The 13,483-nt window shown below is 37.9% G+C and overlaps 1 protein-coding gene across 13 annotated transcripts in view; it reads left to right on the forward strand.

Annotated features, from left to right (window-relative positions):
- LOC122874247 (CUGBP Elav-like family member 2) overlaps nucleotides 1-9,484 on the forward strand; it is a 30,782-nt gene extending 21,298 nt beyond the window's left edge. For 6 of the 13 annotated variants that reach the window (XM_044191824.1, XM_044191831.1, XM_044191829.1 and 3 more), the window contains 7 exons: nucleotides 746-809; nucleotides 1,604-1,741; nucleotides 2,348-2,473; nucleotides 2,833-3,009; nucleotides 3,228-3,374; nucleotides 4,726-4,897; nucleotides 5,812-9,484. In XM_044191824.1, coding sequence (XP_044047759.1) covers nucleotides 746-809; nucleotides 1,604-1,741; nucleotides 2,348-2,473; nucleotides 2,833-3,009; nucleotides 3,228-3,374; nucleotides 4,726-4,853 — 780 coding nt within the window. In that variant the 3' untranslated portion in view covers nucleotides 4,854-4,897; nucleotides 5,812-9,484. The remainder of the gene's footprint in view (nucleotides 1-745; nucleotides 810-1,603; nucleotides 1,742-2,347; nucleotides 2,474-2,832; nucleotides 3,010-3,227; nucleotides 3,375-4,725; nucleotides 4,898-5,811) is intronic. The other 7 variants (XM_044191828.1, XM_044191832.1, XM_044191835.1 and 4 more) reach the window with 3 other exon arrangements.
- Nucleotides 9,485-13,483: the final 3,999 nt, after the last annotated feature.

The raw sequence follows: 13,483 nt of genomic DNA on the forward strand, positions 1-13,483 counted from the left end.
GCGCACCAAGCTGCTGTAGTGTTGATCTGATCCCTGATCAGGTCAATCACTGAATGATCTGAGAGAGAATTGATTTGTGTGGGTGAGGGAGTGGCGTGGGAGTTAGAACTGTGAAGGTAATACTTTTGTCTCACTTGTAATTCATAAATATGATTAATTCATGCGTTATGTTATGGATAGTTGTTAACTAACACTAGCTTAACTGTTATTGATGTAAGTGAACTTCAAAAGTTATTCTTCTTCTGGTGTTTTTGGCCGTTACCAAACAGCTTCAGGTGCATTACCACATCCTCTTGGACTGGAGGAAGGCCGGCCGTGATTTGCCTGTAGCCGAGAAAACAAAGACGGATTGCAATCAGATTTGTGATCTGGCCAACAGAGACGCATATATGGAGTAGCGGTATAAGTGTAATGAAAGGGTCTTAAATCTCATTTGGATTTTATCAGGATACGAGACACTTGAAATGACAAGTGTAAATGGGGCCTAAATCACTAATAAATTCTGTTTCTCAATAAACAAACAGAACCAAACGTCACATGTTAAAAGATGTGTGTATGAAAGCCAAGATTACAGCATCCAATCTTGGTCCTCACATTTACAGTATAATGGCAACACTGAATTGTCAACGTTGTACGGAAATTCAACAAGACGAGCAATTGTGATTATACTGTTTTATTATTTAAGACCTAATTGTGTCCTGTAGTGGATTCTTAAATTCCATCTTTCTTTCTTTGTCCTCAACAGTTGCTCCAGCAGGCCACATCTACCAGTAACCAAGGCAGTTTCAATAGTATTCAGAGGCTAGGAGGTGAGTTCATCCTTTCAGATATCAAAACCACTGTTCTTAAGTCATCCTCTATAAATGAACAAGCCAACACTTTTCATGTCACCAGCCTTGTGACTCAGTGCTCTACACCCACATGGTTTTAACTGCAGTAAATCACATTACTCTTTCAGATCAGTGGCACATTAATAATCAACGCCTTTTACTTTACTTTTACTTTAGGCCTGTGCATGTTGCTTAAAGACAAACAGACAGCACATAACCATGACTTGGTCAAATTAAAAAGTAATAGACTTTTCCCTGTGAGGGAAAATGTTCCATGTTTAAAGTGACGAACACACCATAACTATAGTGGGGCCTGTTTTTGTATGTTGAAAAATAATTTCAGGTCTAATACTAAGGCCGATTTTTGGATTTGGCATTTAGATTTTTTTTGTACAATAATGCCAAAGTTAAATGGCTTAAATATGATTGGAAAAACAAAGCAACGCTTCAGAAAAATAAAGATGATGAAAGATCATTTGGGTCAGATGGTAACTTGACCAAAAAGAATAAATGAAAAGCAGCGAGGTTGATTGCACGAATGCCACGTTGTATCCAGGCAATATAATATAGAAGAGGCTGAGAGAAAGAATGTGTTTTTAAATTGATGGCATAGTCCCACAAGCACATCCCATCTAAAACTAAATATTCTCTGTTTGCATACTGGAGAAATTCGCTCCCCTCTAAGGCTTTTTGGAAAGGCGTTTGTTTGCAAGAACTTGAGCATAAATTTGGAAACTCTTTTGATAATCACCTCGGTTTCTTTGTTCTCTCAGCAGGTGTGAATCCCATTCAGCTGCAGAACTTGGCCACATTAGCTGCTGCTGCGGCTGCAGCCCAGAGTTCTGGCAGCCCAACCTCCACCAGCGCCCTGTCTGCAAACAGTGGAGCCCTTGGAGCCCTGGCCAGTCCAGGTAATTAAACACTAACATGAGCTGAGTTTGTAGTATGTGCATGGTACTGTACATATATCTATACATGTACCTATGGCAGTGTTGCTGATGATGGTTATTTTATGGATGTGTTTTGCTTGCTGAGTTTTTGACCTTGTTTTGTCGTAATTGCTAAATTCACCTGTCTGTTATCTTAACTTCACATATAACATTTAAATCTAAGTCTTCATACATGTTCACAGTTAACCCTCCTGCTGCTGTGATGGTACTTAGCAACTGCTCTGCAAACCTCCCTCATACGCTATTTGCCTAACGGTCCTCAGCCATCCCTCATTTATTTTATGGGAGTTAATCATCCACATATAAAAATTTTATGAGCGCCCCAATTTCCCTGTAATCTGTGTAAATATACATTGGCTCCATCTGTCTGAGTTTAGCATATTGCTGCTACAGTAATGACCTCTTCTCGTTAAGAGACAGATTTTTAACTGCCCCCTCACTGCTGTGTCATCCTCTCATAATCATAACAATTTGCGGCAGACATTTAGTGTGATATGTGGTGTTTTGAACATAAGTAAGTTACCCCTGCGGTAACACATATGTCCTTTTTATTGTGTTGTTCAACAGCCGGTTCAACAGCAGGGTCCAGTGCCGGTGCTGCCATGAGCACCTTGGCATCTCTGGGAACCCTGCAGGGTCTCACAGGGACCTCTATGGGCCTCAACCTCAACGCTCTCACCAGCAGTGTCAGTGGTAAGAATGTCCTTTTGAATAATTAGATAAAAGCTAAAAGAAATTCACATAGTTGCTAACAGTTGCATGCTATCTTCAATGTTGCATTAAGCAATTTTGACCACTAGGGAGTAGAAAGACTTAAAAAAAAAAAAAAAAAAAAAAGCCCTCTGTTTTGGTTTCCTGGACTGGCAAGCTCATGTTCCTCTGTTGCTGTTGGATGTGGCAGAGCTCTTTTTTGCTGGATTGCATTAGATTGTAATGCAACGTGTACCTAATAAAGTGGCCAGGGAGTGTAACTCGACAAGCAAAAGGCTTTGTTTGTAAAGCTTTTTCTGCCCCCTGGTGGCCAAAAACATTTAACATTTTGTGTTTTACAGGTATGGGGGCCATGAATGGAGGCCTGGCAGCCTCCATGGCCAACGGGTCAGCAGCCAGCTCCATGGACGCTCTGACCCAGGCCTACTCAGGGATGCAGCAGTACACAGCCTCCGCCCTGCCCTCCCTCTACGGCCAGTCTCTCCTGCAGCAGAGCATTGCTGGCAGCCAGAAGGAAGGTGAGCAGATCCTCGGCCCGCACCAGCAACACACTCTGGCATCACATCTTCAAATTTGTCATGTTTTTAGTCACTTTTGTTTTGGTGTGTTTTCCCATCATTTCGTTAGCATGGTTTTTAATCTGTTTTCTAAATAAGATTAACTTGACAATCAACTAATTGTGTGTGCATCGCAATTTGTATCTAACTTGAGTGTCTGATTTTCTTACCAAATGGAGTAGGGCCAGAGGGCGCCAACCTGTTCATCTACCACCTGCCCCAGGAGTTTGGGGACCAGGATCTTCTCCAGATGTTTATGCCTTTTGGAAATGTGGTCTCTGCCAAAGTCTTCATTGACAAACAGACCAATCTGAGCAAGTGCTTTGGTAAGTGTGCTGGCACCACTGGCCTCTGAAGCCCCCTTTATTATAATTAATATACATTTCCAACCTGCTATGTTGTGTTGTAGATATTAGGTTATCACTGTGCCATCATTAATTTCCTAGTTAGGCCCTGGCCTCCCATTGAGAAAGCTGAACCAATAATGATCTACAGCAAGCAACAACCATGAACATGTTTATTTTCTCTGCACCATTTCTTAGTTACGAGTGTGTGAGTCTATATTAAGTGTGACACTCGCAAGTTACATCAGTTCTCGAGTTGTCTTCAGTACAGTTCAAACCTGTTCAAGTCCTCTCCCCTCATCATCATGCTAATTTTGAGATATCGACCTCCCCAATTGTGTTTACAAAAAAATGTTGAACACGTATTTTTGTTGGCACATTAATTGGTTTAATTTTTTCCTTGTAGCTTTAAATGCTTTTAAAATATGTAATTAATTTAATAAGTATTATGTAAAAACATGAATATTAACAAATATTTTCTGTTTAAATTGATTAGTTATATTTGTGTCTTCTGTTTAATTGACTAGAGATTCAAGGATTGTTTTCATTACTTTTAAACTGTAAATGTTTTTAGTTTTGAATGTATTTTATGTAAAATGAAAAATATTGCAACATGAAATTGTGTGGTTTATATGAACAAATCAATTTACAATTAAATGGCACAGAGAACACCAGCCAGTCTTCACATATAAGAAGTTGTAACCAGTAAAAGATGACGACCAGCTTTTCAAAACAGTAATCAATTTATTTTATGTGCCCATTAATATTTTCTTTAGTACTGAGCAAGCAGTGAGACTTTAGGCAGACCATGTGCTTCTTGTCTTGAGTTTAGCACCATGTAACACACATTATGCAACTTGTTGAAATATTATTAAAGAGTTAGCTCATTATTTATTAACACTAAATACACTTTTTGAGTTATTAAATTATATATCCAGTCACTTAATTATACTACCAATTGTTTCTGGTCCCAGTCTTAAGTATTCACTGGCTTTCTGTTTTCCAGAGAAAATCCAATAAAATCTGTCCCCTAGATCGAAAGAAATCGGAGAAAAATCTGTGATGTTGCCTTGTACACCTTGCCCTTGAAGTACAAGAGAATGTCGCCTTAACTTCAGTCTGGGCAACACCCCTCTATAAACACACACAAAAACAGAAATCAGCTCTCAGTGGTGTGAAGAGTTCTATTTTTTCTTTCTGGCTGCCACAGATGGTTGGAGTTTAGGCACTACATATTGTCCCTGATGGTTATCCAGAAAGCTGAGGTTAGAACAGGGTGTTAAGTTGCTCTTAAAATGTATGTGACATGTGTCGTCCACCATTTTGTTCTTAGGGTTCGTCAGCTATGACAATCCTGTGTCTGCGCAAGCCGCCATCCAGGCCATGAATGGTTTCCAGATTGGAATGAAGAGGCTGAAGGTTCAGCTGAAGCGCTCCAAGAACGACAGCAAACCCTACTGATCCTCGCCCCGGGCCCCCCCAGCTCTAATGCTAGCACTGCTAGGGTAAGTTCACCCTCCAGCCAAGGTCACCACAGCAGAGACTCAGTGGGGCAGGGGGAAAGGAGCCCATCACAGGAGGGAGACTCACTCTCTATTCCTAAAAAATGGTTGCAATGATATTTCCACATTTTACTGTATTTCATTCCTGCAGTTTTATCATGTAATTTGAGTCTGATTAAATATTTTAATGTATATGATTATTTATGAGTACCACTTGAGTCAGTGTTCGCTGGAGGTATTTTGTGTCACTGTAATTAGTGGAGAGCATCAGGTGTGTTTCCATGCCATTTCATTGCCTTCAGGTCAAGCTAGACAGGTTGACTAAGGATCAGTTGTTGTGTTGAAGGGCTGAAGCCAGGCCACGTATACCCCGAGCCCAGAACTTCAACCTGTGTTTGGCGTATTACATGTAGTCTGTCTTGTTTGTTTGTCATTCTCAATGTGATAATCTTTTGCACTCAAAATTCTTCAATCTTAGCTCCTCACATCTCTCCTTTTTCTGTCTCCCACTCTCTCTCTCTGTCGTGTCTCATTATCTAAGCCATGTTGAGCTAGGCTACCTCTATCTTTTCTCTATTAACAACCTCTTCCAGTCATTCCATCCATCCTCCAAGTCTCCCACAAGGGACTGGCTCTAGATGGATCTCTTTGGGTGCCAAGTATACAGTTTGTGCATGTTGGAGTCTCTGCCATATGTCCTGGTGGTGTCACTTCCTTACCTAGTGGTGTATTGTTTTGTGTGTTGGGAGGGGGGGTTGTTTAGCGCTTTGTCCTTACTGTATGTGGTGATTGGCATTGTTTTTGTTGGTTTTTGTGCCTCATGGCTAAACGATTCTTGTGCTGTGCCCCTAACTTTCTCTTCTCTCCTCTTTGTCTTCTCTCTCTCTCTTCCTTTCGTGTTTTTGTTCCTTTTTTAGAACAAATCTCCATGCCTGTTTGCTCATCATTAGCCTAGCATGTCTTCATGATGTTGAAAGCCAAGCCAAACTCCTGGCCTCATCATCCCACCATTGTCTGTGATGTCTCTCTAAGCTCGCCTGACCAATACCTGGCCACCCACTGACCCTTGACCTTAGCTCAACCTGATTTTTCTGCATGTATATTCTTTTTTTTGTTTGTTTTTTCTGTATAGAAATGTGACAGGTGGGAGAGAGGTCAAGCAAATCAATGTGAAAACTTACCTGCGTTGAATTCATTTAAGAGACCTTCTTTTGTTTTTGCGAAATTTGTTTTTTTCCTTTGTGTTTTTTTTTTTTTTTGCGAATGTTTTAAAAACCTGTGGGATTTCTTATTTTTAATTTAGAAATGTTTTTTTTTTATGTTGCTTTCTTTTTACCTCTCTCAGTAAAGTTCACTTGAAAGTTGAATACAGGGATTGGCACAAAGCTGTGCTATTTGGTGCCATTAGCAATATGTTGGCTTCTTTAAAAAAAAAAAAAAACATGCTACAGACCACTTTGCAACACCTTTTGAAAGTCTGACGAGTAAAACCCCTCTCAGTGCTCTGTAATGATCTCTACATTTTGCTGGCAGTGTGAAGATTTACACCAAGGCTATTTAAAAATATATTTCCTTTTCATTTACAAAAATATCAGTGTATTTACCTTCTTTTTTTTTTTTTTTGAACTATTGATGGCACAATAAAAGGTACATTTGCTCTGTTTAGAGAAATGACTACCTACATGAGTCAACTTTTTTAGAACTGATTCACAAATAGACAATCTGTGGTTTAAATGCACACTTAGATTACCTATATTTTATACCATTGAATCTATAGAAGTTTAACTAACAGAACCCAGGCAAAACTTTGGGTTTTTTGTAGATTATGTTGTAATGTCATCTGTGTCGGGGGGATCTTCAGTGTACTACATTTTTAAAGAGGACTAAAAATCAGTTAGATCAGCATGACCATTTAAGGGTCATTTCTAGTAAATTAAAAATACTTTAAGTAAAAAAAAAAAAAAAATCCTCTACATTAATTGTAATTTCAACTTCTGGGGGGAAAAGTACTTTTTTTTTTTTTTTTTTTTTTTTTTTAAAGGGTCACAGTATGTAGACTTAATTTTCTTTCCTGCGTTATAGAAAAATTGAGTGTTCAACTTCCACGGTACGTCTTGTTGACTTTCTGTGAATTTCTCATTAATAATTTAATTAATGGATGTTTCACTTTGGTTTAGTTTGGATGCCTCATGTTGAAAGATGGATTTACTAGGTCTGTTAATCTTACAGATGCCAGACAATGTCTTTTTGTTTTATTTTGTTGAAGTGCCCATGTGTCAAACTCAGTGTTTTTGAATTCACACATTTTTTCCTGTAATATTACGTAGTTTTCTTTATACACACACACACGTACACACCACACACACAAAACACTTTCTGTGATTGCAAATGTGGGAGCCCCTGAAGAAGAGATCACTTGGACACAACACACGGCCTGTGGGTCTCTGCACAATTTATAGACACACACACACTTGATTTTTTTTTTAATTAGTTATTTTGCTGATTGTTCTTTTAAGTGACTCAGTTGTACACGATGCACAGCATATTAATACTACTAAATCCACCACAATAGTGTTGGTTTACAAATACATTCCATTTTTTTTCAGCACAAAGTTTACACTTTTTTTTTTTCTTTTCTTTTTTTTTTTTTTACTGGGGTGGTATTTTGTCTGTTGTACTACACGTTTAGACAACCCTGGTAAAATAACTACTTCACCCCCAAAGAAGGGTTCCCTAAAACTGCGTACCTGATGGCGCTAAAGAGTTGTCAACTCAGGGGCTTTTTTTGTGTGTGAAACTAGACGCTCACACAGGATTACGACACAAAATGCACAATTGTCACCATTTGACCTTTTTTCGGTTTGGATTTTTTTCTTTCCTCACAATGCATAAATATTCCAAAAAAAAAAAAAAGGTACCAAATTTGAAACAGTGCTTGAGGTAAAGTGTTGTAGTTTTGTTAGGAAACGTTAAGCACAATTGTGGGAGCTAATCATTTTTGCAGAATGTTGTGTGTGATTATAATCCCCAAATTTTCAAGGTACCACTGATTTCACTTTTTAATATGGGCATGTGCTTTTTACAGTGTGTTTTTTCTATCCAAATGCAATACAATATTCAAAGTGCCATATATACGTCTAGAAACTGCCTACACATCCTTATTAGGCCTTGGTTTAAAGATTGCTGCAGTTCGCCTTTTTCGTCCATTTATGCGAGTGTCATGAAAGCTCTTGTCACCTGCTCTTGTGCCCCCCACCCCTCTGTGTGTTGAGTTATTGGTAAATGTGTATTGTGATGTACTCAATTTGAACAGTTGGTTAAAAAAATTGTAGATAAACAATAAAATTCCCTATTCATTTAAAGGTTAACCCTCTTTCTTAGTGAGTGTGAACACGTGTACTGTAACACTTTCAATACAAACGATTGGTGATCAGATGTGTTAGGGAATTTGTTTTGAATTCAATAAAGTCATAAAACAAGCTAAAACTCGAGTAAAAAACAAACTAACTTGGGTGCCATGTTGATAAGATCTTAAAATGATAGTGTGTGTCAAACACTGAAATGATTGCAGATCTGTGGCGATATACAGTGTATGGTGAAGTGTTACTGTGAATGAATAAAAAAGCACAATGTACAGTCCACAGCAGTCCCAACAGGAACTTGACTCACTTCAGGGGCTTCCATCACAAATCCCATTCAAGCTCTTAACAATCACTTTCTTTATTCTGTATTCATATTCTGAAGTGCTATTTTTTGACAGTGTGGTAGCTTTGCATCTCTATAGATATTGTCTTGATCCAAAAGAAAAGAGAGGAGGAAAAAAAAAATCTTATTTTCTTGTCTGATAATCGGTAGGACTTTGTTCATGTTCCACCAATAATTTAATAGATGTTTTATCTTGTCTTGATGAAAGCCAAAGTGGGTGCATCTTGATGTGATCTGTATTATACATTCAGTAGTTTTTCTGTTCAGTCAATATCAATTTTTTGAAACTGGGTGGGATTTGAAAAAAGGAAAAAAAAGACATACGCAGGCTTTCCAATTTCTACAACTGGTTGTTCATATGTATTTTGTACCAGTGAAGCTTTTTATATTGGAAATTAAAGGAAAAAAATCTATATTGAAAAAAAATTGTCTGGCCTCTCAATGTGGCCTCGCCTTGACCAGGTCTGGAGTTTGGCCTCTTGGTGGTGTCAAGCAATTTTTTTTTTTTTTTTTTTTTTTTTTTTATGTCTCTAAAAAGATGCCTGATTTTGATTTTACTTCAATCTCTACAAGTTTCCTCACTTCGTTTAATCAGTTTCGGGGGGGTGGGGTGGATCCTCTAAATCGTGGTAAGTTTCATGTTAGTATTTGTGCTGTCCACATAGTTTAATGGTCATCAGGATTTCAACAACTTGTGTGGATAATTGTCTTAGTTGAAGATTTAACTGTTTAGTTTGAGCCTTGCTTTTTACCTGTGTAGAGTTTTCTGTTTTTTCCCATAGCGGAGTGTGTAGCCGAAAGACTCTGTGTTCTTTTTTGGTCAATGTTTGTTCATGTGTGGTGTGTTTCTTTGCCTCTGTCTCCAAATTAAACCATTTCCCCTAATATGGACTGTGTCTTTGTGTGTTGTGCTTGTCCAGTGTTGTAAAGACATTTTACAAACCACCCCTCCCTCCCCCAGTGTTTCATGTCGTGCTAACTTGTTTCTCTTCGTTTTGCTTCTCTTTGCTTATTTCTGAGCAGCAACAGATGGGTGAAAAGCAGGTTTATCTAACTCTTAATGTAGCCTCCCAGGTGTCTGATGGGCTGGGGTCTGTCGTAGGTGATTATTTTGGGTTTCAATTATAAAACGCCTCTCTACAACTAAACTGCGCCCGAAGGTGTTTCAATTTGTGTGAAAAAGAAAATCCCGTCAATATAAAGTTGAGTTAGTAGTTGTAAACACCTTTTAGTTTAGACTCTGACGTAGTAGTGAAAAGACTAGTTGATCAACAGACGATTAATTGCCAACACTTTTGATAGTTGATTAATGCTTTCAGAGCTTAAAACGACAAGTCAGTCATCAGAAACTAATTGGCAATCATTTTGATAATGGATTAATAATTTTTCAAACAAAAATGCCAAACATTTACTAGTTCCAGCTTCTCAAATGTGAGGATTTGATGTTTTCTCTGTCTTCCAGAGAGATGAAGTGAAACCAAATATTTTATTTTATTTATTTATTTTTTTTTTTGAAGATGTCAACTTGGCCTCTGGGAAATTGTGAAGATCATTTCTTACAATTTTCTGACATTTTATAGACCAAACGATTAATCAATAATAGAAGTAATCATTAGGTACGACTCTGAAAGCTTTGAGTCATTTATCAAGAAAAGGTGCCAAATATTTGTTGGTTCCAGCTTCTCAAATGTGAGGATTATCTTTTGTTTTATATCGTTGTATGTCGGCTATATTTGGATTTTAGACTGTTGGTTGGACAAAACAAGCAATTGTAGTGGATCTTTTCACCACTTTCTATATATCTTATAGACTAAATGATAAACAAATGATCATTAGATTCATAAATAATGTAAATAATTCTTAGTTGTAGCCCTCCTCCAGAGTAAAGCTCTAAAAACCAAATAGTAACCCCAGAAAATCTCCAATAGTTTCCAAATGTTTAGTGACTCGCTTTATACATCAGGAGATGCAGCACAGACTTCACTGATTGGTTTTCCACACCAGCAGGGATGCACTTGTCTCATACTGGGGTCAATAATGTCCAATCATTAAGAGTGGTCATAGAGTCTCCAGCTCAGGAAAGACTCGGATCCTTTCACGCTGATTTATATCATGTCTTCCTGAGCTTATAAAGTGTTTATGTTTTGTAGGTTATTCACCTGCCTCAGCTACTTGAGACTGTTATTTCCCAGAGTGCCCTTCTACAGCGCCTTGAGAATAGGCTTTTACCATCCCTATGTAGAGAGAATAATATCAGTATAACATGGCATAATAAAGACAAAAGAGGGAGTTGTTTCTATCGGGACAAAAATATGCAACGTCATTCCTCACAATTTTCCTCACCAGTTTTTCCTCTTCATCCTCTCATATTACAACAAATCGACAGACACAATTTCTCCCCCAAGTTAAGTCATACTATGACTTCTGAAAGCAATATAAAGTAACTATGAAACCAAATGCTTCTTATGTTTTACCTTTTCCTTCTACAAAATGCTAAATGCTGTGAAATATCTCCACCCAGTGGTGGAGATCCTACAGTATACCAGAAAATGGCATGTCTCAGTCTACTATGCAACTTTGGCTTTAAATCTTGGCATTTTGTGGAAGGGTTAAAAGACACCAGGGCATTTTGGGTCAATGTCTGGGTAAAAATTGTACAATAATTCTGTGTCTTAAAAACAGGAAAACTATACAGTACATTTACAGTATGGGTACATTCCCATAGTACAATGAAGTTACTAGAAACTATAAAATATTAAGAGATCTAAGTTGAGTAAGTTGTCCTTCCCCTATTAAAAAGGCAGGGATTGTTCCATTTAAAACAACTATAGGTCTACTATATATCTACGTTAGAAACCCTACCAAGTCCCCACCAATCCCCACCAATCGCAGTAGCTGCACAGGTAGTGAATGCTAATATTGAGTCTCCTGATAATAAACCATGTTGTGAAGCATTTTTATTGATTTCTCTAAGACATTCTGAATTGGAAATAAGGCTTCAGAGCATTCGGTTTTCTGAACAAGTAGCAGGCTGGTTTGATACCTGTCTCTCTGTCAGTGTATTTCAGTAGATAGTTCTGTGTCAAAAAGGTTGATCTCAAGGTTTTGAACTTGGTCTTCTTTTCTTTGTCATTTATCTAAGATTGGTCAGGATGTGCCAAATGTTGATTTTCACATTCATGCATTATCACACCATCATGTACTGCTCAGCTCTTACTGTTAATAAGACATTTACACAGCTGGAGTTAACATTTGAGTCTAAGGTCTCAGCTGTGTGAACTCAGGCTGTCCTCAAATTCTAACAAAACAAAGTTGATGCTGTTCTCAGGAAACAGGAACAAAGCTCATCTTGAATCACAGTCAAATTGTAGCAACACAAGGCAAATCAAGTTAAGATTGTTTCCTCTTTTATATACTGCACTGTCTAATTTAAGAGATGAATGTCTTACTTTTAAATTTCATGTTGAAAGTCCTGTGGGAAAACAATTGTTTTAACACATTTTTTAAAGTTCAGAAATAAGCACTGAAAGATCTTGTTCAGCATGTACAGCCACCCACATTCATAGAAATACACTGGCTTTAGTAACTAGGGGTACTGATGTTGACATGTCATCCATTGCCAAGGTCCCTGTTTCTGATCATTTTTGTGTCTTTATTAAACACCACTACATCACATGACTGTCCAGAGACTGTTGAGTAAGTGACAGATTTTCAAATCTGGTGAATACCTTTCCTCCATCCACCACTGGTTTAGTTGATGACCTCGTTTACATTAAGATTCTCATTAGATACAGTTGCTCCTGCACAAATAAAAAAAGGCAATTAGTTCGCAAATCACCATGGCAAACTGCTGCAATTTGTCAGCTGAAAATAAATTGTTGAAAAGCTGAGAGACAACGGAGGAAAAGCAAACTACATGTTCACTTTGACATTTTTAAAGATCAAGTTATACTTTACAGTAATGCAGTCGGGAAAGAACGACAAGCCCATTTCTCAGAGATTATTTCAGAAAACCAAAATAATCCCCAAGTGCTTTTTTCCCACAATTGACAGTCTTCTAAATCCATCACCTGCTCTCCGTCTTCATAATAACTCATCAGCTCTTAAATGTGAAGAATTTTATTCATTTTTTAAAGAAAAAATAGTTTCTATTAGAAGCAGCATTGTAAATGCAGACACTCAAATTCCCTGGGATCTCAATGCCCATGGACCTCCATCTATGATGTCATGCTTTGATATGATGTCAGAAGATGCCATCAGTGAACTAATTTGCAGGATGAACACGTGTGGTCTAGACCCCAACCCAACCAAACTGTTTAAATCCTGCTTCCATAGCCTCTCCCAAGAAACAAGTATAATAAATTCCTCTCTTAATTGGGGCATCTTCCCCACAGCTTTCAAGACTTCAGTGGTAAAACCTCTCCTCAAGAAATCCAATCTAGATTACTCAGAGCTAAACAATTACAGACCCATTTCTAACCTACCTTTCCTTGGTAAACTTTTAGAGAAAATAGTTTTTAATCAACTACTTGTTCATCTAAACAACAACAGTATTTTAGAAAAGCTCCAATCTGGTTATGAAGCAAACCACAGCACAGAGACTGCCCTACTGAAAGTTGTAAATGACCTGAGAATTATTGTGGATGCAAACAACGTGGCTGTCCTTCTCTTAGACAGCAGCATCAGTGCAGCATTTGATACAATGGATCACGAAATTTTATTTGACAGACTTGGGAAATGGGTGGGTCTCTCTGACAGTTTTTTTTGTCAGTCTGGGTGCTCCTCTATCAGAGACTGATGGTATTGATTATGGCATTCCTCAAGGAAGCATTCTCGGCCCAGTTTTGTTTTCATTATATATGCTCCCACTTGAAAACATTATTA

Source organism: Siniperca chuatsi, linkage group LG4, assembly GCF_020085105.1.
Source record: "Siniperca chuatsi isolate FFG_IHB_CAS linkage group LG4, ASM2008510v1, whole genome shotgun sequence".
Taxonomy (NCBI): domain Eukaryota; kingdom Metazoa; phylum Chordata; class Actinopteri; order Centrarchiformes; family Sinipercidae; genus Siniperca; species Siniperca chuatsi.